Source organism: Phyllostomus discolor, chromosome X, assembly GCF_004126475.2.
Source record: "Phyllostomus discolor isolate MPI-MPIP mPhyDis1 chromosome X, mPhyDis1.pri.v3, whole genome shotgun sequence".
Taxonomy (NCBI): domain Eukaryota; kingdom Metazoa; phylum Chordata; class Mammalia; order Chiroptera; family Phyllostomidae; genus Phyllostomus; species Phyllostomus discolor.
This window is the reverse complement of record NC_050198.1, coordinates 32,986,550-33,014,232: the sequence shown is the minus strand read 5'-3', so window position 1 is coordinate 33,014,232 and position 27,683 is coordinate 32,986,550. Positions and strand designations below refer to the sequence as shown.

Here is a 27,683-nt window from a genome sequence, read left to right as displayed (position 1 = left end):
ATGAAGGACTATAATATGCACCTTGTTTTTCAAGTCCATATTTCAGAAGCCTGATATATACATTTTCTATGATTTGAGGGAGGGTGAGGAGGGAAGAAAAAGAAAAGAAAAAATAGCACATAGACCTCATCGTCCTTTCTAGGCTTAATACTAGGAACAGACTCTTGATTTCCAGGGGGACTTTCATGGGCAAAAAGTGTATCTGGAGACATTAGGCATGAAAGCTTCAACTCATTGTATAAGCTGTTGAATCACTGTATACTCTGTGTGTCTGAGCAAGGGTGAGCATCATACTGATAGCATAAATGGTAGCATTGCAGTGGTTGTCAGGCAGCTCAGCTCTTGAGGCCAGAATGCTTTATTATTGGCTATTTTCTCTAAGGAGCCTGGTAACTTGGGTATATGCATGATCCATTGCATTCCTTGCTCAGGACAGTATGTGATATCTGTTCTCTGGCATGCAATGTTTTAACTCTGGGATGGAGGAAGGGAAAATAAGCAATCAAAGCAGTAATTAGACTTTTCTCTCTCTTCAGTGTCTTCTGGTCCTACTACAGTGTCTTTTAGAACTCTATAACAGCTGTTTCAATCAAGGTTTCCAACAACAGAGCAGACACTCCCTTCATGGGATGATTATTGGTGGGGCACTTGGGTAGTCCATCACCTTTGGGCAGGTCTTTCTCAGCTTCCATATGAGGAGGGGAAAAGTGGGAGGAGTGAGGGAGGAGAGGAGGCTCAAAATGGATAATATCTCAGATACTGTAACTTCCTATATCTCTGTTCCGTCTACTCCCAGGACTAGCATCCTAAGGGATACATACTTCTTGGGTTTTGGTGTCACCATGTGGTTTAGCATGTTACTCACAATCCAGAACTTGGACTTCTTGCCAGTAGTAGCAGAGCAGTGGTGGCCTCAACAAAGAAGGAAATTGATATTCTTTGTGAGAAAACAAGTTAATGTGAGCAGGCTGTTGAGGCTGTGGGCTGACAACAATGATCTACACTTAATCTTACCTTTGTTCTAGAAGAAAAGGCCCAAAGCCTCACTGTAGGTAAAGATACCATTCAATTCATTCTAATACCCTGACAATTATTTTGTCAGAATGAATACAGAGGCACTTCCCCATCCCTCCCAACTTCACAGATCCCTGCTGTCCCTCTGGGGCAATGAAGACCATTCTTAGGAAATCCTGAAGGGGGAGTTCCAGGTCAGGGAGCAGGATAAAGCCCTTAGGCTTTGTACAATGCAGATTGATTCACTGTTGGGGTACTTTACACAGTGACTCATAGTAGGCACCTGATCATCTGAGTCATTACTACTAAGAGATGTTGGTTATCCAGTGCTCATTATGAGCCCTTGATAACTATGCAGACTTTACAGACCCTAAGGAGAATAGGAGAATCAATTTTGAAGCTCACCACTCCCTACTTTACTCCTTCTGTGCATTACTGAGAGCATTTATGACTTGCTATATACTTATGCACATTCATACTTATTTACCGCTGCTGATGTATGTGTTCTCTTTCTACTATTGTAAGTTAGTATTTCTGTGTAGGAGTCTAGAATTATATTTTTTAGTCAAGTACTATGAGGGGCAGTCTCAGCAGAATTAATAGAGCAATGTTTAAAAAGCACTTCCCGCCCTCAAATGTCCCTAAGAAGACTGAGCTGATTACAAAAAAGATCAGTTCAAGTCATAACTCTACCAGGAGTTCCCAGAAAATCAAATAGCCTGAATTCATATCAGCCATTTGGGGTCTAGGGAAAGGTATTGGGACTAAAGCCTAAAGGTGGAGGTACAGGGGATGGGATGGAAAAAGAGAAGGAGAAAAAGGAGGTTTGGTAAAAGGTTAAAAAGAAAACAACAACAACAAAAAGACATAACCTCTGCCAAATCCCTAATTTCTCTTTCAATCTTTGGAACTACTACACAAATAGCTTCTGCATTTGAGTTGTCCAGGTGGCTATAGATCTATTTATTTTGCACTTAACCAAAGGTCAAAGGATCTTTGTTGATGTTTTTGCTTAAGGGTTCCAATCAAACTTTCCACCATTTTTATCTGAGGTTGGATTGTCATAGAGATGGTTTATTCAGTACTTTCATTATTTTTAGATCACCTTTAAATCACTTCTTTGGGAAAAAAAAGCAGCATTCGTGTCCTGAAGGATTTCTCAAAAGAGTATAGAAAAGCTGGGTTACTGCCCCCTCATTCCTTACTCTGAGAGAATTTCCCACTGGGAATCTGAGCAAGACACCTGGACTCTGTTTGCCTTGACCTCAAAGAGTTTTTGTGAGAAAAACTGGAACTGGTCAAAAAATGGTATAAACAAAGGCAAAGTATCAGAGATCTAGCCCTACCTTAAGGCAAGTTGAGTTTCAAGGGCCAATAATGACAACTAGTCAATGATTGGCAATGTAAACTCATGAAATCTGATTGTCCTCATATAGAACACAGGTCCTGCCATAAGTTCCATTTCACTGAATTTTGAATCATGTTGGTGTCTTACTAAAGTAGACATGTCAGCATTAGTTGTGCAGTGGTCTCAGGTCTTGATTTCTGTAAAAATATATACTGATTCTTCTAGAAGCTAAAGAATATCAGATTTTTTGCCTACCTAAGGCAAAATTGGGAAATTTTCAAGACAAAAAATTTTACAGATTTATATAATATTGTATATATAATAGTCATGTTTTTCTATATTTTTCTAAATGGAGAACAGTAAAATTTGAAGAGGAATTATAAGTTTATGAGCTATTTCTTCCCTGTTCACATCAGGCATGGTATATAAATATAGTCAATAAGTATTGCAATAACTATGCATGGTACCAGAGGGGTACAAGACTTATTGGGGTGATCACACCATAAGGTATATGAGTATATAATCACTATGCTGTACACCTGAAGAAATACAATTTTGTATGTCCACTATTACTGAAAAATACATTTTAAAATAATCTAAAAAAAACTCTTGCTAGATAATATGTTTTGTAGTATTATATACTCAGCTCCACGAGTTGTTTCTATGCATTCTGTAGTAGTACATATGCATTAGTAATTATGCATAAACAATAAGCTCCAACTCTTTTAATTAAGCCAGGCAGCACATGTGTGCATACATGTAAAAGCCTCCAAAGGTGTGAATAATAACAAAAGAACTTCACAGGGAATGTTCTTCCAAAGGCGTTATATAACAACCATATAACAATATGATACCAAAAGTATGATCCATAAAAGTAAAAATTTATAAACTGAAGGGAGGGAAATTGGAATGGCTGGGGTTGGGGGAAGTTGTGGGGGAAAAATGCATACAACCGTAATTGAACAACAATAAAGTAATTTTTTCAATAAAGAAAAAATTAAATTAAATTAAAAAGGCATAAATAAAAATAAAAAATAAACTGGGCTTTACCAAAATGTAAAACATATGCTCTGTGAAAGACCAGTTATGGGAGAAACTATTTTCCAATCACACATCCAACAAAGGACTTGTATCTAGAATATTTAAGTGTCCATCAGTAAATCAGTAGGTCAAAAAACTATGGTACATTTACACAATGGAATACTATGCAGCAGAAAGAAAAAAGGAGCTCCCACTCTTTGTGACAGCATGGATGGAGCTGGAGAGCATTATGCCGAGTGAAATAAGTCAGGCGGTGAGGGACAAATACCATATGATCTCACCTTTAAGTGGAACCTAATCAACATAACCATCTTAAACTTTTGAAAGGTACACAGATAAAACGAGAAGATGCATTTGCTAGGTTTCATTGTATAACTGTACATTTAGACTCCCCTTGAAAGCCCAAGGCACATGAATAGCAAAGTAGAATAAGAAGGGGTTGGAATTTTTGCATTAGGTTGGCAGAAGTTGTTAAGTACATAGTTGTAGACCTGGATTCTGTCCAAAAAAGTCATAGGTCTTGTCAGCATGATAACACCCTGCCTTAGTTTTTTGTTATGTGGGAAAATGGCCTTGTGATATTTACTTTATCTTATTTAACTAGTATTGAGTTTGCAAGGTTAGACCTCAAAAAGCTAGTCATTTCATCCTAGACAATTGGCCTTGAATTAGGATATAGTACCAGTAGAATAAATTGCCACCAGGTGGTTGGTGCCTTTTCTTATGGCAGATTATATAGCAGTTCTTAAATCTGTGTTTCCCATAGTTGTTGTTAATGGAATGCATCAGAAGAGGATGTTTTCAATTCAGTAATACATTTGGTCCTTCAAAAACTACCTCACTGTTTTAATATAAACATTAGAGAGAATTAGACTTGAAATGTCTATGTGCTAAATTGAAAGAGATACAAACACTTGGGTCCACCAATCCTAACTGTTCTAATCACCACTTTTTTCTAACACTGGTTTCTTTCCAGGCTGGAATACAACATTTATCTTAACTTACCTTAAATCTTTGTATATAATCAGAAACCCTCCTGATGCTCTATTTCTTATTTCTGTGGAAAGAGTTCATACTCTCAGCACTATCTTTTGAGTATCTTTATGGGGAAAGCAGGCACAAATTCTTCAATTTGATTTTCTATTTATAGTCTTTGTTTCCTTTACCAGTAATCCCTGCTCTGTTACTCATGGAAAGGAAAGAGTCTGCGCTTGCATTGACTAATCCACAAAGATCAAAAGCACTCTAACCTCTAACCTCTAATCCACAAAGATCAAAATCACTCTAACCTGGTAGCAAAGAGCTGCTGGGCTTGGACTATTAGTATGCAAACTATGCTCCAATTTTGGGGGCAAAACACTGATTTCAAATTGAACTTTCAATACCCTGTTGCAACCACATATATGCTCACACTTAATAAGCCTTGTGTTCTAATTTAGGGTTAAAAATATTATCACCATATCCATGGAAGGAAAGAAAATGTATGTCTTGAATTTCTACTTATCACTAAGCACTCTCATGTATTCTCTTGATCTTTATTAAGAGTTGAGTTCCATATATAATATATTTTTGCAGATAAAAATGCTGAGGTTTATAAGATAAATTACTTGCCCAAGGATACACCTAATTAGTGATGGAGCTAAGCTTCAAATCCAGGTTTATCTGACTCCAAAATCTATATTCTGTTAACTATACTAAATTGGCTTTTGCCTAAATATATGTTTTTGGAAATTTCAGAATCTTCATGTGTTTCCTACAACAGCAACTGGATTTTAGGAGCCAATTGATAGCAACATTTGAGAACACCCTTTTCATTGTCCTTCCCAAGTGTATTTCCCCCCACTCAGTTAAACTTTATAAACATTTATCAGACTTCCCATCAAGATGGAGGTGTAGATAGACATGCTTTGCCTCCTGCACAACCATAAAAAGAATTACAACCAGATCTCAAAAACAAATAACACCCAGAGCTGCCAGAAAATCGAGCTATATGGAAGTCCAACAACCAAGGATTTAAAGAAGCCACATTCATCCAGATGAATTCTAAGGCCAGAGTCTCAGAGATGGGGCAGAGAGGTGGTGTGGTATGGACAAGCAGTGGTTGTGGTAGCAGAACAGATGGTCCTACATTCACGTGTGGTAGATAAAAATCAGGAGGGATACCCTGGGAGCAAACAATCCCAGCCCTTGGTTAGACTGCAGAGTCCAGGATTCCAGAACCTGGAAGATAAACCCCCATTACCTCTGGCTGTAAAAACCAGTGGGGGTTGGGGTGGCAGAAGAAACTGCTGGATTTTTAGAGTTTAAAGGGCCCATATAGTCTTAGAGAGTAGTAAACCCCAGAGCAGCAGCTGGAGGGGCGCCTATCACACACAGGCAGTGGATGAAGTGCCTGGAAATGAGGCAAATGCCAGGCAGACCTCCAGAAGCCAGGCAGTGGGGTTGCCCCTCCCCACACACCCCCACACACAAGTGGAGCCCAGGAGCAGTGAAGTGGGTTGCCCCACCCAGGCAATTACCTAAGGCTCTGACCCACACCATGTACAGGTGTCTTTGCTACATAGGTCAACCTACTAAGATAGGGAGTAAAAGTAGCTCTACCTAATACACAGAAACAAACACAGTGAGTCTGCCAAATTGAGGAGGCAAAGAAATATGGCCCAAATGAAAGGACAGAACAAAACACCAGAAAAAAAACTAGATGAAACAGAGATAGCCAACCTATCAGAGGCAGAATTCAAAACACTGGTGATAAGGGTGCTCAGAGAACTTAGTGGGTGCAGCAAAAAATAAAGGAAGAAATGAAGGTTACTCAGTGAAATAAAGAAAAATCTACAGGGAACCAACAGTGAAGGGAAGGAAGCTGGGATTTAAATCAATGATTTGGAAAGAAAGGAAGAAACAGTCAATCAGAACACAAAGAAGAAACAAGAATTCAAAAAATCAAGGAGTGGCTTAGGAATCTGTGGGACAACTTTAAATGTACCAACATCCGAATCATAGGGGTGCCAGAAGGAGAAGAGGGAGAGCAAGAAATTGAAAATTTATTTGAACAAATAATGGAGGAAAGCTTCCCTAATCTGGTGAAGGAAACAGACATACAAGTTCGGGAATCACAGAGAGTCCTGAACAAGTTGGACCCAAAGGGGACCACACCAAAACACATCATAATTAAAATGCTAAAGGTTTAAAATGAAGAGAGAATCTTAAAAACAGCAGGAGAAAAGCAGAGAGTTACGTACAAATGAGTTTCCAGAAGCCTATCAGCTGATTTCTCAAAAGAAACTTTGCAGGCAAGAATGGTCTAGCAGGCAGTATTTCAAAGTGATGAAAACCAAGGACCTACAACCAAGATTACTCTATCCAGCAAAGCTATCATTTAGAATAGAAGGGTAGATAAAGCACTTCCCAGACAAGGTAAAGCTAAAGGAGTTCATCATCACCAACATATTATTATTACACGAAATGTTAAAGAGACTTATTTAAGAAAAAGAAGAATAAAATTCTGAACATTAAAATGACAACAAACTTACAACTATCATCAACTGAATCTAAAAAACAAAAACAAACTAAGCAATGAGAACAGGAACAGAATCATAGGTATGGAAATCATTTGGAGGATTATCAGCTGGGAGGGAGAAGGGGGAGAATGGGAGAAATGGTGCAGGGATTAAAAAGAATAATTGGTAGGAACAAAATAGGCAGGGGAATGTTAAGAATAGTATAGGAAAGGGAGAAGCCAAAGAACTTACATGCATGACCCATGGATAGGAACTATGGGGAGGATTGCTGGAGGGGAAGGAGTACCAGGTATAGAGGGGGAAATAGGGAAAAGTGGAACAACAGTAATAGCATAATCAAAAAATATACTTAAAAATAAACATTCATCAAGTATCTATAATGGGTAAGTTCTGGCACTGTGTGCATTGCATCCATCAGATGTAACTTGACTATGACAAGTATTTGTGACTTACCAAGAGACTTTTATGCTGAGTTTTTCCTTTCTGACCTGCTTGGTTTTGAAATCATTTCTCTTCCTGGTGCCTATCCCTGCAATCTTTAATATGGTAGAAGGTCACTTTATTTCAACAGATCTGAGCAATATTAATAGTTTTGTCTGTTATGTGTTGCTCTTCTCATAATGAGAGATGCTAAATTTTAGCACCTTTATTTGCAGTTCTAGCAAAGAGATGTGGCTTGGGGAACTGATGGAATTCGGTGTCTATCTCTTAGATGTCATATTGCTGCCCATACTGCACCATGTACAAATATTTCTGTGAAAACATAAACTGGGTCATTGAAATCTCTTGTGGTTTTGCAAACTATCTATTTATTCTCTCTCACTTCAAATCAACCCTCACTTTCCAGGAAAGATAGGCAACGTTTATGGTATGAGTAGAAATATGTCTAGGGTTTGGAATCAGACATACTTGGGTTCAAAGTCATCCTCCTTTGTAACTGTGTGTAATCTTAGAGAAGTTGTTTGACCATTTGGAGATTCCAAACCTTATCTACAACATGAAGTTAATATTACTTACTTTGTAGTGTTGTGAGTATAAGTACTAATGTACATATACAATATGCCTAGCCAGATGCCTAATTATAGTGGTCATTTCAGAAAATATGTGGATATCAGACATGTGTTTGTGAGTAATTACTTTTTATCATATGTATGGAGGGCTAAAAGGGGCAAGAGGGGTTAGCTGTGTTTCCATATTTCTCTGTGTATCATTTTTAATGTGTGTGTATTGCTATTAGTGAATGTGTTTCACACTGGATTCTCCCTTCCCATCTTCCCTGCTCTTTACCTTTCTTAAGCAATCCTAGTTTTTTAGGTCATAATTCTGATTAAAGGACAGTATCCTACCCCTCCCAGAGGAAAATTTTGCCTGCTTTTTATATTTGTGTGTGTGATTCAAGTGGAGCTGTCCCCCAGATCTCAATTGATAATCCTTCTCTTCCCATTTTAGTCAGTGCTGCCTTCTCCCCAGCAACTTTGAACAGAGAGCTGCACAGGCACTGATTACAGCATAATCTGAGAGCCAAAGAAATGGTGGCTGAGAGGTAGTTCCAATGCCAGTGGTAATTGTATATGCCATTGATAGGAATATGAGAATTTTTTGTCACCAAGTCTGTTAGTGTTTGCTGCCACCCCCAGCTTCCCCTTCAATGTAATATACTTATCCTATTCTTATTTCTTTTCTACTCCTCTTCCAAGCCCATCAGCTTGAGTTATAAGACCAGTGATTGATCTCTCTCTCTCCCTCTCTCTTTCTCTCTCTCCTCTCTCTCTCCCTCTTTCCTCTCTCTCTCCTCATCTCTCTTCTCCCTTAGTGCTTTTGTACTTTTCTGATGCCCTCTCCAAAATAGGCTATCAAGAGTTAAGCAGCACAAAATCCAGATGGTAACAGTCAGCCTTGCTCTAAGCCCTGGCCAGTGGTTGTTAGAATTTAATTTACTGTAGTTAGTAGCCATTTAGGAGTTGAGCAGCCTTAATCCCTAAACATTGCCTGACTATAGAAGGGGGTGTCATTTTACCAGGTGTTTGCCTGCAAGGAAAAGTTGGAAAAGGATGTAAATCTGAATGGTGTTTCAACAGAGACATAAATAAAGGTCCAAAAGTAGAAAAGGCTAGCAGTAGGTGTTAGGGTAAAGCATCTGAACAAGCTGTGGGAAGTGGCTCTTAGGAGGGGGAGGGAGGCAATAGTAATGCTCTTGTTCTTTCCTAGAAAGATCCTTGTAGAATGCTTTTGTGCAGTAATTGCAAAGCCAAATTAATTTTTCATTATTGCCACTAGGAGCTGTCCAGGTCGGAGAAGAATTTCCCCTTGGGCTCAGCATGGTATTACTCTCTTTTACTACAAGGATGGCTGCCAATTGCACAGTTGATTCTGCCATACTTCTTTACCAGCAATGATACCAGAGAGTTATATTGTAGAATGGCAGAAGATGGATGAGAAGAGGAAACTAGGCTTTGAAAAAGATATTACTAATTAAAATGATACCAAACAACACAGAAAACAAAATTTAGAGGTACAGTGAAAAAGAGCCTTGCACTGGAAGTCCAGAGGCCAGAACTAGTTTGAAACATAGTGACATTGGGTCCCTCCTTAAGTCACAGTGTTCTTATCTGGAAAAAAGCCAATAGTATTAACTATCTTGCCTGCTCCTCAGGGTTGTCTTCAGAGTCAAGTGAGAATCTTCAAGATCTTTATATCTGACAAAGTACCGTGTAAATGAAACAATTATTAGTACCTTCATTACTTAAGCATTTAATATGAAAAACAAAAACAAAACTGAACAAAATAGCTGAGATTTCTACTACACATCTCCCCCTGCCCCAATTCTGTTTCCTTCTGTTAATTGACAATAGGGTATAACTTGCAATGAGACCAATGATTTAAACCTTACTTTTTTTTTTCATTTCACTGAGGAATAACTGGCCTTCCATGTCCTGTAAAATTCTAAGACAGATTTTAGCTCTGTCATTTATCAACCTGCTAGGGAAGGTACCTAATCTCTTCAAGCTTCAGCTCTCCATGTAACATGATTTGACAGAGTATTTCTCACATAGTAAATACTCACCAGCTGTTAGTAATTATTATTATTGTTATTATTACTCCAGGAAGCTTGTCCCTGTTGCCCTTCTTTTACCAACTGACAGTTTTTCAATTTTGTTACCTGGCCAGTAATTTCTGTGAAACCAAGGTTCACAACATATTTTCTTCCTTAACAGATTAGTGTCTCGTGCAATCATAGCTCTTCCCTCTCTTTTCCCTCCAGGTTTGGTGAGCTGCCAAACTACCACACCTCCTGCCTCCATATGAGGCAATTTCGCTCAGTCAGGGACAATCCTCCACTCAGAGGGAACAAAGTTATTCACAGTTTTAGAAATTGAGTGGAAAATCCTTCACCCAACCCATAAGCCAATCCCACCCTGAAATGCCCTTACCTGAGACCTTGTTCCCACTTTCACCTACCACCAGTGTGGCAACATGAATAATTTTGCATACACACACATTAGTGAATTAGTGAATTTCATCATCCACTGCTGCAAGAAACAAGCAGAATCAATGGTTCTAGCATTAGTTTCTGTCTACCAACTTCATGATTCTTGTCAATGTGACTTCATAAGACTGAGAAAAAGTAAAAACAAAAACTCAACATCCTCTCTTTATTATCTAACCACTTCATACCCAGAGGACTTGTTAATGAATGTATTCTTAGGTCCTGTGCACACCTTCAGACGGCTGTCTGCATGGGGCCAGTTTGACAATAAGGCAATCTCCTCAGCTCCCCAATTACATGCAGTTAGGTGATGTGGACTTACCACAGCTACATTATTAGAGGCATGTGATGACATGATTGGAAAGAGATAGGTGTTTTTAAGCCCAGTAAACAGAAAGCACTTGGCCGAGTCTTTATCACTTCTCTCTTTGAGTGAGTTGTAGCCAAATGAGTGACAACTTTGCATACTTACAGGGCTCCTTTTGGCTTTAGGTTTCAAGCATTTAAAAATACCTCTAAAGGCTGAAGTCAACTGATTTAGGAGCTCCAAGACATGGTTCAGCATGCTGTTACAAAGTATCAAAATATGCAAAAGATGCTATTTGACATTTCAGACACATCTTCAAAGAACTGCAATTTTTTCCTCCCCATTTGGGAAATCATTCACAGTACATGGTCTCCTTTAGCTTAAACTAAGGGAAAATCTGCAGACACTATTCGTCCCTAGCTTTCCCTGCTGGGTAAAATAGTGGCCACTGGGAGAAAGAAATAAGTGAATTGAAGTGACCCCAAGTTGGATCTGACACCCAGGCTAGATCAGAATTACCATTGTCCTGTAGATGCAAAATGGCTTGTTCAAGGATTCACAGTTCAACACAGCAAAATCAGCATTCAAACCTGTGTGAAGGTCTGGGAAGACTCAGCCAAGCTCTACTCCTTCCCAATGCCAGGGCAATTACCAAGAGCCAGGCTACTGCTTTCTGCACTTTGTCATCCTGGGTCCAAATTGCCCACCTCCTCCCTAACCCCCAATTAATGATTCTTACCCTTCCTAGAAAATTCCAATAGAAAAAGGAAAGGGAAAGAGAACAGTGATAGTTGAGAAGACATGTTTTTAGGCTTTATAATCCTGGTGGACTAGTTTTAAAGTCACCAATCCTTAATATTTATCTTATCAATGTGCTCATATGTTATTCAGTATACACATGCAAAATGGCATGTGTATACTGAGAGTCATTCCAGTATTGTTTGTAAGGGAATACAATTTTAAATCACTGCCCATCAATGGAGGACTGTTTAAATAAATCACCTTACATCCATACAATGGAATGGTATATAATTATAAAAAGAAATGAGACAGCTCAGTATGTACTGATATTGAAAGGCCTTCACATTTATAGAGTGGCAGGCACTATATATTATGTGTAGAAAGCAAGAAACAAAACATTGTGCATGGAATGCTGGTCTACATGAAGATGAAATACTATATGTATGTATCTGTGCATGTGTATAAACTATCTTTTGAATAATATGCAAGAAACTGCTTAAAATTTTTGTCTATTCAGAAGAAAAACACATCATTCTCAAGTTTATTTTATTTCACTAATAGAAAGCAGGGACATAGAGGATCTTCTGTAGTTCTTCCTTAGCACAGGAGGCCAGGGGAGGGATTTGTAGCTATAGTCCTTGCACACCTGAGCAATACGTGGATATCATTCTTCAGTGTTAGGGTAACCAATAGCACTTGGCTTACCTATCACTTTCCTGATTTTAGACTGAAAGTCCTGGAAAAACTGAGAGTTAGTTACCCTAATTCTCATTCTTCTACTGAAGCCCTTAGCCAGCTAGGATTGCTAGTGCCAGGGAGGGAAGCTTCCAGTAGCGAGATGAATGGAGCCGTGTCACAAGCCCCTGCCTCCAAAATCCACAAGCAACTTACATGTATAGAGTGGCAGGCACATGCTTGGTGAGGTATCCTCATCTAACAGACAGGCAAATTGAGACTCAGAGAGGTTAAGTGATTTGCCCAAAGTCACACAGTTAGTAAGTGCTGGAGCCAGCCTGTCTGACTCCTCCATATCAACAAGACTCTGGGGAATATAAAACTTTCAGTAAATCAGTGGACCTGGCCTTTCTTAAAGCCTGAAGCACCTGGAGTTACATTTTAATTACATCAAACATTGTTGCTCTGAATCAACTTTGGCAGGCCAGCATTAGGAAATGGCTTTCTTCCCATCATCCTTGGCCTCAACGCAAAGAGAATAGATGTTCCAGGTTTTTGAACTAAAAGAGTCATAGGCAGAAAGCTGCATCCCCCAGTTGTACTCTTAGTGGGAGTCTGGTTCTCACTTGAGGGGTGATAAGCTACCCATCCCCAACTTGATCCAGCCTCCTGCCCAAGAATACATTGAGAATAATAGGTAAGGGTGCATGTCATGATGTTTGCCTACTGTTTGGGTGGGGGTGGAATTCAATTTGGCTACCTAATAGGGGTTCCTTTTGCTAGGAAAAGGTAAAAGCATCTCTCAAAGCTTCATCCATCAAAAACCTACTGAGCCACAGAAAAACAGATATAGCAGATATAGTAAAAGCTTTGGACATTGGAGAGAACAATAGGGAAAGGTCACAGCAGCAGCTCCACTTGCCTTTTTCAATTAAGCACCAGGCAGGTGTTAATTATATATATGAAACTGCTGGGCTGTTTTACGGACTCTTTCAGGTATTTTATAGAAAATATTCAATAAATATGGAGCAATGGAAGTGCTTACTTTCACTGTTCACAATTTATACATGTGGAATTGTAGCGCATCAGGGAAAGAGACCACCTCTGCCAGGGTGCACGAATTTCAGGGAATAATGGATCTGGGGACTGGCTTACCAAAAAACCCAAAAGGAAACTGAAACAGAGCTTTCCAAAGTTCTAGCTTTCTCTGCAGGGGATGCCACAGTTTAGGCAAAGACATTTTGCCTATCCTTGGGACCTGAATTACCTATGCCCTGCATTCTTTGCATTTGAATAAAGCTAAATGATGTCCGAAGTGATTTAACTTAGCACCACACTCAGTCGCACTACAAAACAGCCAGCGTTGAGTTTAAGAGTGGAGACTGTAGTGCTATTTGGATTTTAATGTCATATAGAATTAACAGGAAGGACTAGGATGCCTGCCTGCAGTCTGTTCTGGTTTAAGGAGCGGCAGGTGGGTCACCTGGCATTTGGTATGTATAAGGATCATATTACCCTTTGTAAATTATTCCTAGCTGTAGGATCACAAATATTGCAACAGGGATGTGGCACCTTGGACCAAGAGGAGTACAGGTGTGTCCCATTTTATGAAGTAGCTGTATACCTGTGAAGATGGTCACCAAGAAAAAAATTCCATATAGAATCCTATTATTGATTTTTCATAATAACATTAGACATGCATTTTTCTTTTTTCTTTTTTAATTACTTTATTATTGTTCAATTACAGTTGTCTGCATTTTCTCCCCACCACTCCACCCCACTCCAGCCAAACCAACCTCCCTCCCTTGCTTCCACCTTCCCCCTTGGTTTTGTCATGTGTCCTTTATGTGTCATGTGTTCCTGAAAACCCTTCTCCCCACTGTCCCCTCCCAACTCCCTTCTGGTTACTGTCAGATTGTTCTTACTTTCAGTGTCTCTGGTTATACTTTGTTTGCTTTTTTCTTTTGTTGATTATGCTCCAGTTAAAGGTGATATCACATGGCATTTTTCCCTCACCACCTGGCTTATTGCACTTAGCACAGTGTTCTCCACTTCCATCCTTGCTGCCTTCTTTCCCTCTGCTACATAGAATTCCATTGTGTAAATGTACCATGGTTTTTTGATCCACTCATTTACTGATGGGTGCTTAGGTTGCTTCTAGCACTTGGCTATTGTAAATTATGCTGTTATGAACATTGGGGTGCATAGGTCCTTTTGGATTGGTGTTTCAGGGCTCTTAGGGTATAATCCTAGCAGTGGAATTGCTGGGTCAAAAGACAGTTCCATTTTTAGTTTTCTGAGGAAATTCCATACTGTTTTCCACAGTGGCTGCACCAGTCTGCATTCCCACCAACAGTGCACTGGGGTTCCCCTTTCTCCACATCCTGTCCAATGCTTGTTTGTTGATTTGTTTATGATGGCCATTCTGACTAGTGTGAGGTGGTATCTAATTGTGGTTTTAATTTGCATCTCTCTGATGGCTAGTGATGATGAGCATCTTTTCATGTCTTTGGGCCCTCTGTATGTCCTCCTTGGAGAAGTGTCTGTTCAGTCTTTTGTCCATTTTTAATTGGGTTTTTCTGTCTTCCTGGAGTGGAGTCGTATGAATTCTTTATATGTTTTGGAGATCAAACCCTTGTCTGAGGTATCATTGACAAATATGTTTTCCCATATGGTTGGTTCTCTTTTCATTTTAATGCTGTTTTCTTTAGCCATGCAGAAGCTTTTTAATTTGATGAGATCCCATTTATTTATTTTTTCCTTTATGTTCCTTGCTTTAGGGGATATATCAGTGAAGATGTTGCTTCATGGAATGTTTGAGATTTTCTTGCTGTTTTCCTCCAGGACTTCTACGGTTTCATGACTTCTATTTAAGTCTTTTATCCAACTTGAATTTATTTTTGTGTGTGGTGTAAGTTGATGATCGAGTTTCTTTCTTTCTTTCTTTCTTTTTTGCATGTAGCTGTCCAGATCTCCCAACACCATTTGTTGAAGAGGCTATTTTTACTCTGTTCTATGCTTCTTCCCCCTCTCTCAAATATTAATTGACCATAGGCACTTGGGTTTATTTCTGAGTTCTCTATTCTGTTCCTTTGGTCTATGTGCCTGTTTTTATGCCAGTACCAGGCTGTTTTGATTACAGTGGCCTTGTAGTATAGTTTAGTGTCAGGTATTGGGATCCCTACTGCTTTGTTCTTCTATCTCAAAATTGCTGCAGCTATTCAGGTTCATTTATGGTTCCATATAAATTTATGAAATGTTTGTTCTATATCTCTGAAATATGTCATTGGTACTTTAATAGGGATTGCACTGAATTCATAAATCATTTTGGGTAGTATGGCCATTTTGATGATGAGCATGAGCATGGTACATGCTTCCATTTGTTTGCATCTTCCTTAATTTCTTCAGTGTTGTATAGTTTTCTAAGTACAGGTCTTTTACCTCCTTGGTTAGATTTATTCCTAGGTACTTTATTTTTCTTGTTGCTATATCAAATGAGATTTTTCCCTGATTAGACATGCATTTTTTGACAAGTATTTTAACCCCAAGATCCTGCAAAATCTCAAAAATGCTAAACAAATATTAACAATATTATTTGAGAGGAAAAACTTCATATGTCTTTTTTAAATTTATTTTTAGAGAGAAGAGAAGGGAGGGAGAAAAAAAGGGAGAGAAATATCGATATGAGAGAGAAACATGGATTGGTTGTCCCTTGTACGCAACCTGATGTGACCTGACCAGAACGAACCCACAACCCAGGCATGTGCTCTGACCCACAATTAAACAGGCAATGCTTTGTGGAACAATGCCCAATCAACTGAGCCACACCAGTCAGGGCCAAATATCTTGATAATGTCTTAGAAATAAAAATATATGGGCAAGCTACTAAAATAAATTGAAGTTCAGAGTGTCTTTTATAGAGCAGGATTGAGTTAGCTGCCTTCAGAGGGTGTGAGAGGATTCAGTAACTAAAGTAAAAGGATTTCATCAATTGCAAAGTGCTGTATACATGTGAATTCTTGTTACTCTTCTAGTCAATCTTAGTCACTTTAAAAGAAAAACAAAAGAACTTCCCTCTCACCCACCATGGATTGTCATTTGCTTCTTAGAAGCTCCATAACAGTTTTAATATGGAGTTCAGGTATTCCCTGCTGTTTGAAAGTTCACTTTATGTCATTTTGCTTTTACAAAACATCTATATTAGTGCCTGTTTTTGCTAACCAAAATAAATCAGGAGAGGATTTTTGCTTTTACAAAGGAAAGCCAAAAGCAAAAATAGAGTTCAGTGTTTGTTTTGCAGCAGCCATTATGTAGTCAGCGTGCATCCTGAGCAGCAGGAGTGTTTCCTGCCAAGATTCTTCCCCAAGAACTATGCTCAGCATCTCAGCATCAAGCTGTCCAAGTTTCGAACTGTGTCTATGAACGTCAGTTCTTCATTTTGTTTATTTTGTGCACTCACTAGCAAAATGTGGTATCAGAAAAGCCTAAGAGAGCTCATGAGGGTGTTACACTTAGTGTAAAACTGGGTGTAATAAAGTTATTTTAGGTTTCATTTTGTGTATTATTTGGTAATATGTTAGGTCATTCTTTGAGTCTGAGAACACTGAAAAATTTTCCATATAAGTTCATGGTAATTGCTTCTTCAGTCTACCCCATTTCAGTTTATCAGAAAGCTCATAGAAATGCTCTACTTTCCAAGAGTGGGATATGGCTGTATAATCAGAGCGCTGTGTTTTTTTTTAATTGTTGAAGACCTTTTTTATTGTTATTCAAATACAGTTGTCTCCATTTTCCTGCCACCACTTTCTCTCACCCCATACGCCCGCACTTCCCACCCTCAATCTTTCCCCCCTTTGGCTTTGTCCATGGGTCCTTTATACATGTTCCTTAATGACCCTTCCCCTTCCCTCCCCCTCCCTCTGGTTACTGTCAGTTTGTTCTTTATATCAATGTCTCTGGTTGTATTTTACTTGCTTGTTTGTTTTGTTGATTAGGTTCCAGTTAAAGGTGAGATCATATGGTATTTGTCCCTCACTGCCTGGCTTGTTTCACTTAGGATAATGCTCTCCAGTTCCATCCATGCTGTCACAAAGGGTAGGAGCTCCTTCTTTCTGTCTGTTGTATAGTATTCCATGGTGTAAGTGTACCACAGTTTTTTGATCCACTCATTTACTCATGGGCACTTAGGTTGCTTCCAGCACTTGGCTATTGTAAATTGTACTGCTATGAACACAGAAGACTTTTCAGTTCTTAGCAATCTACTGTCTTGTCTTTCAAAACAAAGATTGGGTGGGAACAGTATATTCACTCTGTGGCATACATATTAATTAATCAGGTACACCCAGTTTTCTTGTCATGGGTAGAATAGTAGAAAAAGGCACAGAGCCCACCAGCATTCTCTAATTGTGAATCCTCAAGTAATGCCCAAGCTTCAGATTTACCAACTGGAAATTAGAGGTAATACTCCACATGGTTGTGGTGAGGGGGCAATGAGATGAGGTTATCCACAAGGGGCCAGGAACTAGGAAGCACTATGCAAATCCTCTTATGGGATAAGCAAGAGCTCTCCTTCCAATACTTGCCTTTGCAGAATATGCTTGTTTGTTTGAGTCTTCCAATTTTTATCTTATGTCCTTATTAGGTTTAGTGGCCCCCAGCGGGTAAATGTTGATTTGCATGCATATATTTTATTGGCCCATTGATTGATTCTTAGTTTCTGTTTGTACAAGGATTTGTTTAGAAACAGTGATTGGATTAGTAAGTTTCTCTGAAAGGAGACAGAGCTTAAAAGGCAAGAAACTACAGGAATTTTACATTCTCCCAATTGGGGTTTAGATATTTGTTGAAGTTCTGAGTGAATGTTATAGAGCTTGTGTTTAGAACTTAAGAAACTATTATGTGGCCTTCTAACCTTTTTTCCCTACTATACATAAATTACATCAAAATCTACAAGCTCCCAACTTAGTAATATATATCTCACATGTATAGGCTCCTCACATACAAGCTCTAAACTCATATATGACAACCTGCTCTGATGCCAGGAATACCCACCACTCACTTACTTTGTCCTCTAGAGAAAGTGATAGTAACTATAATTTAGAAATTGCAAACTGGTTGCCTGTGGGCTGACTTCGTTCTAAAGACATGCTTTCTTTGGGCCTCATGAGTTTTTTAAAATACAATTAGTTGCTAACACTTCAATATTATAAAATTTTAGCCTGGATTGCCAGTTTCTCTTTAAAAAATGGAATGAGCTAGTAACACTGGTCAGCATTCAATAACAATCACCTAAAACTTTGTAGCGACTGGGCTTGACCTCTCCAGTTTTCCTACTAGGTCGTCTTGTCTCTTCCATTATCAACCAGCATTGAGTAGACAGCCCTGCATTAAAGTTAGTGCATTCAAAGTGACCAATTTAATATCATAGCACAGAGAAGAGATAATTGTGATTTGGCTGATGTAGGCAATGACAGGGTATATGAGTAGATAACAACTGTTCTGATGTAATCCCTCATTTGAACCAGAAAGTAAACATTTAGGGCAATGAACGTGAAGTCCCAAAGCTCTTTCAAATGGTTCTGAGCTCACATAACTTTGTGTTTGTCTATGTGGATTACTGTTCCCTCCCCTTCCAGTCCCACTATCCATATCTTTTAGACGGAATGTGCCTGCAACTTATTTAGCTGTCTCAGATGGTCTATTGAAGGACAGAGTTCATAGTAGGAGCTCAGAAAATGTGAATGAAGTACTCTATCCAATGATAAATGCATCACAAAGTCTTTTCTTCACTTGACAAATGCTGGGTTCATGGACTAAGAACTGAAGATTTTGATGATTTGCCATGTCTTCATATTAATAGATTAATTAATTTTTTCTATGTCCTTGAATAAATAACAGATGTCACTAATTATCAGGGAATGTGTAAGGAAAGAAAAGAGAACATTTCTTAAGTACCAAGAAGGGGAATTAAAGAATGACCTTTAGTAAGGGTTGATGGAAGGAAGTAGCTGGAAAGAAGAGGCTGATTTCTACTTTTTTCAGTATTTCAAATCACCAGTGCCTGGGAATCTCCTAAGGAACTAGAAGGCTCAGGGTTCTAGGAATCTTCTGGAGAAACAAATACTCCTCCTCATGTTCTCAGTACCACCTCACTCCAGGAAGAGAAGAGAGCTGGGTATGGAAGCAAGGGTAAGAAAAAGCCATTGAAGTTCAGGGAAGCTTTAAACTGAAAATGGGAGGAAGGGAAAAATAGCCAGCCAAAAATTGTAAAATGAGCTATTACATTGGACACTATATATTTCAGAATAAGAACAGTAAAAGAAGCATTTAGTAATTAACAAAGTAGAATAACTTGGGGAAAAGGCAGAAATAATGTATGTGGTTCCAGTTGTACAAAGGTGGAGCAATTAAAATTTTGAGAGGGGTATTTATGACTGCCTAGGTTTCATGAAGACAATATAGAATAATAAATGGCACAAAGGTGAGAAAGTTAGGACACAGAAAACCAAATGCCATCACTGAGATTGTATACCATATGCCACCAGACTTATTGTCAGCAATCTAAATGTAATTTCTTACTCTCCCTGCCATCTTCCTCCTTCCCACAAGATTTCATTGTTCTTTGTCTTGACTCTTTGGCATCATTTTTTTGTAAGTGTCTCAAGGATGGTATAGTATCTTGAAACTCCCATAAGTTGTCAAGAGGGCTCAGGTAAACATGGATTGCTCATGAACTAATTTTTCAATTGACATACAAAGGTTCTGTCCATTAGTACACTCTTATTGGTTAGAGAACTGAACATAGAGTATAATAAATGCATACATATTTGGGAGAATAAGAGTAGCAAAGAATTTTTTAGGTCAGGGTCCCAAACTCAAATGCCTAGTGGAGTCAGGTGCCCCATCTGAAGAGAGCAACTGCTATTCCATTCCAGCAGATTGTTGACATGTGAGAATATAGGTTCACTGTTACCAGAGGTTATGGTTATTTTAAAGAAACAGGAAACTTGAATTTTAATATGAAATATTTTGTTTTAAATAATATCAACTAATTAAAAACTATGAAAAACAGTAGCAAGTGGTCCAAACAGAACATTTCCACAATCACTCAATGGTGAATTTTAATTTAGGTGGTAGATAGAATTTATGATACAGCCTTGATTTGGTGACATTGTCCATTCGGCATGAATTTGGTTTCAGTTTGGTGGATGTGAGTACTTTTCCCAAATAGAAGTCTTGCATGTTGGTTTGTATCTATAAATATAATTGAGAACTTGCTCCATGGTAAAAATGGTAAGTAGACTCTATGCTGGGTTAGAGTCGGTCTGTTCAACAGCTAACTGAGAAATCAGTGGTCAGAATATGAGATGTCTAAAGAACATAATCAGAAGGCAGTTCATTTTTTGTGATATTTTGCTTTCTCACTAGACCATGAATCCCTTGAAGGCCATGGTAAAGAACTTGGATATGGTTCTAAAAATGTTTGGAAGCTATTGGAGGTTTGTGAGCAGGGAAGGGATGTGATCCAACTTAATATTATAAAAGGAACACTCTAATAGAGCTGATAGGAAGGCCCTGTACAGAGCTACAACCTGGAGACATCCAAAAAATATGCCTTTACTTAATGTAGTCTCTTCCCTTACCACTTGTTCCTTCTTAGGCATGTTGTTCTCATAGTCATGTGTTAATGTCCCTCCTTCTTATCTCCTACTATCAATGGAGATGTTCTTCACAGTTCATATGCCATGTATCCTAAGAAACTTATAGCCTATATGTCATCCTGTATGTGTTATACAAAAGTAACCAATGGATTTTCTTATTGAACGAACTTCTTTGAGTTCTTTCCTGGCTCTCATGCCATTTCTCAGATATATGACAAGAGACAGAGCCTTCCAGATATCTGATCTTCTCAACTGAGAGGACAAGTGATATGGCCTTGCAAATTGATGTAATAACTCAATGTTATGCTATCTTTCAGAAAATACTGAAGGAAGGACCTCTGCTGAAGAGCTGTAACTCCTTCAAGAGATGGAAGCTTAGATATTTTCTGGTTCAAGGACAAAAGCTCTGCTTTGCTCACCATCCTGCGGTAAAGAATATATAGGATTTTATATGTGTGCGTGTGTGTGTGTGTGTGTGTGTACATATATAATCTTGTCAATTGGGTTAATGTGTGGGTGCCAGAAAATGTTTCATGAGGAGATGGGCTAATAGGTAAAGACATTTGGCAAACATTGAGGCAGAAGTTGAAACCTTCTAGTCTTGCTTTAAGTTGGCCTTCATGGCCAAATGATGGACACTTCTCTCCCTTCCTTTTTCAGTTTCCCTCCCCTTTTATAGGTTCCCCAATTAGCTTCTACATCCAGAACCAACTATATAATTTGTGGTCCCAGTACAAAATATAAATGTGGGCCTCTTATTTAAAAAACAAGGACAAATGCCAGTAAAGATACTAAAATATATAGCAATTATTTGTCAGAGCATCTATTATTGTTATTAAATGACATTCTAAGAAAATAAATAAACAAAATTTTAAATTATTAGCAATTTTTCCATCCATTTGTATATTGTACAATGCCAGTTTTAAAGAAAATAGAAAAACATTTAACTCATGAAGAATCACCAACATTATATCATTTGTACCTGGTAGCTCATACACACACACACACACACACACACACACATTGTTCTTATCAGGTACACAAAACTGCAAAACTAGCTCGACTGTTTTTTATTTCACATCTTGGTACTTACACATTCTACCAATACTCTCTGACTAAAATGAAGAGGAATTATGAATTTCCCTATCTTTCCCTTTTCTTCAATGTTATCATTTTCAGCATAAATTATTGGCTAATACAAGGAAGTAACATAAATAAGAAAGAATACAATAGGGTTCCTTGGTTGTTCATGTTTCTTAAAATACCATTGCTGTGTTTGAAGCAAGTTCTAGTTCCAACAGGCAGTGTGGCCTCTCAGGGCTGTCAGCTCCCCTACTTACTCATAGATGTAACATGCTTACTTTATACTTGACTTCAGTCTAACTGAACTCCCACACATTATGGGTCTACTGTAATTCTATGATCATGGGTATCACGAATGCAAATGGAGTAACAATATATGGAGTAGACATGCATATTGTGCATATCTCCTCTGCTAATGTTCATGACCCATTGTCCTACTAGACTTCATTTATAAAACACAAATTCAATGACAAACTTATTAAGAATTTCAAGACTGCAACAGCAGAGCATTAAACCAAGTGTGTGGCCTGTCTGAATATGAAGACCTATTTGATTGCACAGTTACATACCATTGAAGCCAGTCCCGTCTGTATCCATAGTACTGATTTCCTGCTGCTGGCTGAATGTTACCTACTATAGCCAGTGTGTAGCAAGACAAAGGCCTAAAACTGGATGGGACTAACAACATAGTGAAATGCTGCCAGCTGATCAAATTAGAGCTAATAACACCTATCTGCTCTGCTAGGCCTCTAGCTAGACCACATCTTATTATCTTCTCCAACACCAATCTTCAGTTTTGAGTAATTCTGAATTACCCATGCTTTTCTATAAATCCACATCAAAGGTTTGGGAACAGTTGTGTTTTGGTTTAGTTTGGTTTGTTTTTGTTTGTCACATGTTATACCAACAAAAATCATGATGTTAAATAAATCCCAGCACTCAAGCCAAAGCAATGATTACATCATGACTGCCAAAAATGCCCATTACTGTGCATGTGCATGTGTGTGTGCGTGTTTACTTTTTAGTGTCTCTTTGCCTCATTAACCAAATGGTTCTTTTCCCCTCTCTATCTTATATCTTTCCAGTTTGCACATTTTGAAACAATTGATCTGTCTCAGGTCGCCTTGGCTGAAACTAGCTGTAGAAACCTTTGTCACAGTTTTTGTGTAAGTAGGGTTGAGAATGATTTGATGGGCAGGGCTGGGAGCTAGCTGGGAAGAGGGGTTGACACACTTGTTGCCTCTTTGGAGTTCAGGTTTACCAAGTTTCCTTTGATTCAAAATGTCTATGGAAATCTGCTTAAAGTAGTATTGCAAATGATTGCTAAAGATTATTCATGTAACCACTTTTACCAACCCACCATAGGGGGGAAATACTAATGGCCTTGTTCCCTTTACCAGCCTGTTATAAAACTGAGCTGATTTCAGGGTGGGGGAAGTGACTATTGCAAAACTCTATCCTCCTGTTGAAGGTGATTTAGAAAAGTATCATGGGGAGTCTTTCAAGAGACTGCTAATATGTTGTAGAAAATGTCAGGATAATCAAGGTACATGATATCCTCTCCTTTGATGAAGCAGATAAGAACCTAAATCCAAAGTGAAAGCTACCCTATGCTCACATCACTAATGAGAGTACCACAAAGAAAGCAGAAGATATTCTAGGAAAGTATTCAAGGGCTTGGCACTGCTGAAATTTCATAAGGCTTTCATCATCCAAATGAATCCAGACTAAAAAACTCACTGAAAAATGCAAGTCCATTGGCTGAGGAATTCTCCTATTTTCTTCTCAGAACTGTCTTCTCCCAGCCTCAGTGGTAGCTTATGGAGACTGGGGTTCCTTTTCAAGCAGGTGAACTTAGCAGATTAAAGAGTTATGGGCCCAATGTCCTGCTTCTGTCATAGGTCCACATTCTATTCTCCTTTGAAAGGACAGAAGCTAGATATAAGAGGAGACCCTACTCTCATTTCTCTTTTTATATCACACTGACCCAGGGTAAAGCTGAGAGTTCTGTTAATCCACTCCCCAAAAATTTACCTTTTGGCTGATGAACATACAGGCTAATGTTTTTGGTCTTCACTCTACAGAGAAATCTCAAGGACTAGGTTGCCCCTTAGCCTAATTAAAACAGAGACGCTGCTCATGAGCCCTATACAAGAATGAGTTGGGACCAAAAAAGTGGTTATTACCACAATTCCCACTAGTTCTTTTTCCCATATATCACAGAATCATGCTGTGCTACATGCAAAAGGAAAACAAATTGCTTGTTCTTATGGTGAGCTCTAGTTTCCAGGTTTTGGAGGTTAGTGGTAAATGCAGGTAGGGACATTGAAACAAGGACTGATGCTATTGCTATCCATGCTTCCTACTTCCCTCTGGGAAAAGACCAAGTCTTGGCCATGGTCTACCTCTGCTATACCCACAGCATGGCTTTTTTATTCTTCCCTGGGTTGTTGTAACAAGCAGGATTAAGAGAGACGCTAAAATTTTCATCAGGTTGTCCCTGACCATAAAAAAGAAATAAACTAGATTTTTAGATTTCTCACTGTATTGTCTCCTCCTAAACAGAAAGAAGCACACCCTGATGAACCATATACCCTTTTGCTATTTCCAAGTAGACAGAGCAGTAGTAAATGAGTAGGATTTTCAAGCAACCTCACTTGAGTAATATATGAATGCCTGACTTAATGTTTAAAAGCATGTGCTCCAAAGCCAAGTAATCTGGATTTCAATTCTAGCTTAGCTTTTTACCTGCTAAATGACCCTGGGCAAGTCATTTAATTTCTTTTGCCGTGGTTGTCCTGACTTTGAAGTGGGAAAAATCCTTATATAATGGGGTTGTAATGAAGATTAAAATAAATAATATACATAAAGTACAAGAGAACAGTGCCTGGAACTTAGTAAATACTATTAAAATGTTATCTATTACTATTATTATTATTTTGGGGGGTTGGTATCTAGGGAGCTGCAAGTAGCTCTGGGAACATCTACCTTGTATTTAAAAAGTCACTTCGGTTATGCTTAGTAGAACTGTCTAAGTCCTTAGAGAATTCATAGACTCTGTTTTGGGGCAAATTTGTAGAGTGGGAACCAGCTAATAGTATGACCATTTGTTTAGGTGATCACACCACAACGAAAACTTATCCTGGCTGCACCCACCCGGAAAGACATGGAAGAATGGATTAACGTCATAAAAACTGTTCAACAGGGAGAAATTCATAAGGTAAATGAAATAATAGAGAATCCACATACCTCTCAAGCATAAACACAAAATTGACTACATTAGTTAAGCCACCTTTCAAATAGGGAAATAATAAGATGGAAGCAGAGGTCATCTGGTCAGGAATTTTAGATGAATATCGTTAGGAAACTGATTTAAAACTATTTATAAATAGGAGTAATTCTCTTATACTCAGATGTTGGTAAGTATGTGGTTTAGATACTTCTGTACACTTCCATTTGATATGTAGATGTCTCTATATGGCCAGTGGATGAGGCACTCCAGATATATGCAAGCAGCTAATTTAGATGTTCTTATGTTAGCAAAGCTGAAATCAAAGTCTTTACTTGGGTCTGCTGAATGACTATAGTAACAGCTAAGAAAACTGATACTCACAAAGGACAGGGAACCAGACCAAAATGAAATTTGGACCCAGGCTGTGTGACTCCAAGGCCTATATCCTTAACCTCCATGCAATTTTGCCTCTCTGTTTATTGTATACCACAAAAGAAATATAGATAGAAGAGCAGGAAGCAGTCCTCCTCTAAGCTTAGTGGGGTTCTTTTCTCTCCTAGCAATACCAGGCCCTTGCCCACTGCTCCCTGCCACAAGTGGTGCCACCATTCAAAGTCTGGGATATGACTTCTGTAGACCTACCACAGTTAGAAGTTAGGTAACTTTTAAGAGAGGAGAGATTTTTGTCATTTATTTGCTCAGAGCAGTGGTTGCCATACAGCAGATGCTCAATAAATATTTTTTGAATGAATAAATGACTCTGAGGGCAATCTTGGAGCCAAAGTTTAGAAAGCGAGTGATACATGGTTCATGGTTCATCCTAAAGCAAAGTTCTTCTGTAAACATCTTGGAGATAAAGGGGAAAATGATTCCACCCTTAAAAAGTGATATCTCAAATAACTAGCAAAGGATAGAAGATTGTTATAGGCATTTGGGACAAAGCAGTACAGACTGTGGCTTGGTAATAATGGATTTTAGAAGTAAAATTAGTGCCATGAAGAAAAAAAACATATGTCCTTACTCTTATAGGACTTCTTAGGCTTTTGACCACTTAATTTCATAACTATACATTCTGCTAATTATGGCTATGAGTACATCACAAGTTCACTGAACTGGGGCCTAGGTACCTCTCCACATATCATTAAGGCCTTTTCCAGGTCCACATAGTATATGCTTAATAGAGATACTTTGCTTACAATCTGATGATGGTCTTTGTATGACTTAACACTCAACATTTCACTCCTTTATTTTCTTACTTTCCTGATTGAAAAGCACATCCCTTCCATTTTGCCCACCTGCAATGAGGCCACTTATGGCATGGCATTAGAGGTAGCCACAAAAGTTGTAATTTCCATGCTCTCTCCCATCCTCCTTCTTCTCTCAGTTTATCTCCATCCAAACTGGAGCATTTCTCATAAATCACACATTTTCAATTTGGCAAAAAAAGGTCACATACGATATTTTGAATTTTAATTATTATTCTAGGAATGCAAAAACTTCTAGAGAAAGTCATAAGACCACTGATGTGTAATTTCTGAATCAATTGATTTAAATACCTTGGTGTTGACTACCCTGAACAAACTTAAAAGGAAACAAATAATAATCTGTTTACTCTCTTGGAAGAGTTTAGTTTTGGGTTGTAATCACAACTTCTGTAGAGCTGCTCTAGGGACCTAAATCTATTAAGGAACACCTTTAGCTGTAAGTAAAATGTCTCACCATAAGCACTTTAGCAATTCATCTTGTTTGAGGCTTAAAGAGTCAAATATGCTTTCTTTCATATACACCTCATCTCCAATGGTCTATTCTACCCTCTATCACCACCAACGCTTGACTGGAATGAAGAAAAATTAATAACTAACTTAGTGGTCTATTAAAGTCACTACAAAGTAATTTGATAACCTATTGGAAACTAGTCAGAATACATTGAGGACTGAGTTCTTACTAGGTGCCCAGTTCTGTTCTGTAGAGAGTTGAAAAATAGGTGTAGCTGCTTCTGACTTCAGTGATCTTTTTTAGGTAGTTGAGACAAAATATACACAAAGAAATAGTTAAGTGACAGTACTCAAGATAAACAACAATTTTCAGAGATGTTAAAAGGCAGTGCATGATTGATTGCCAGATGAATAAAACAGACATTAAAGCAGTATGGGAGTTCAAAGGAGGAAGACATAAATATGGGCTGGAATCCTCTGGGAAGAGTTAATAAAGGAAAAATTTGAAACTTAAGTTGAAAGATGAATAGGATTTTATTGGTGGCAGGGGATTAGGGACAGGCGGAAGTCCTGAGCAGGGGAATTGGGATAAGCAAAAGCTGAGCAATAGAAAAACAGAAACTTTTTGGAATAGAGTGAAAGGGGGATTCTATTCGACCAGAACAGTTTGGGAAAGTGTGTTTAAGAAGTGTGCCTGAAGAGGTAAGTTTAGCTTGATTGTGAAGGATTATGAATGTCAGGATAAAGAGTGAGGGAGAAATGCAACATGATCAAAGTTCAGTTTAAGGATGGATTAGAAAGGGAAGATAGTTTATCAAAGGGATACTTTAGAAATACAAGCTGGATTAGACAAGGGATA

The 27,683-nt window shown here is 38.4% G+C and overlaps 1 protein-coding gene across 1 annotated transcript in view; it reads left to right on the top strand.

Moving 5' to 3' along the window:
• DGKK (diacylglycerol kinase kappa) overlaps positions 1 to 27,683 on the top strand; it is a 135,058-nt gene that overhangs the window by 27,705 nt on the left and 79,670 nt on the right. The window contains exons 3-5 of the mRNA XM_028523010.2: positions 21,107 to 21,222; positions 22,963 to 23,043; positions 24,993 to 25,097. Of these exons, the coding sequence (XP_028378811.1) occupies positions 21,107 to 21,222; positions 22,963 to 23,043; positions 24,993 to 25,097 (302 nt within the window). The remainder of the gene's footprint in view (positions 1 to 21,106; positions 21,223 to 22,962; positions 23,044 to 24,992; positions 25,098 to 27,683) is intronic.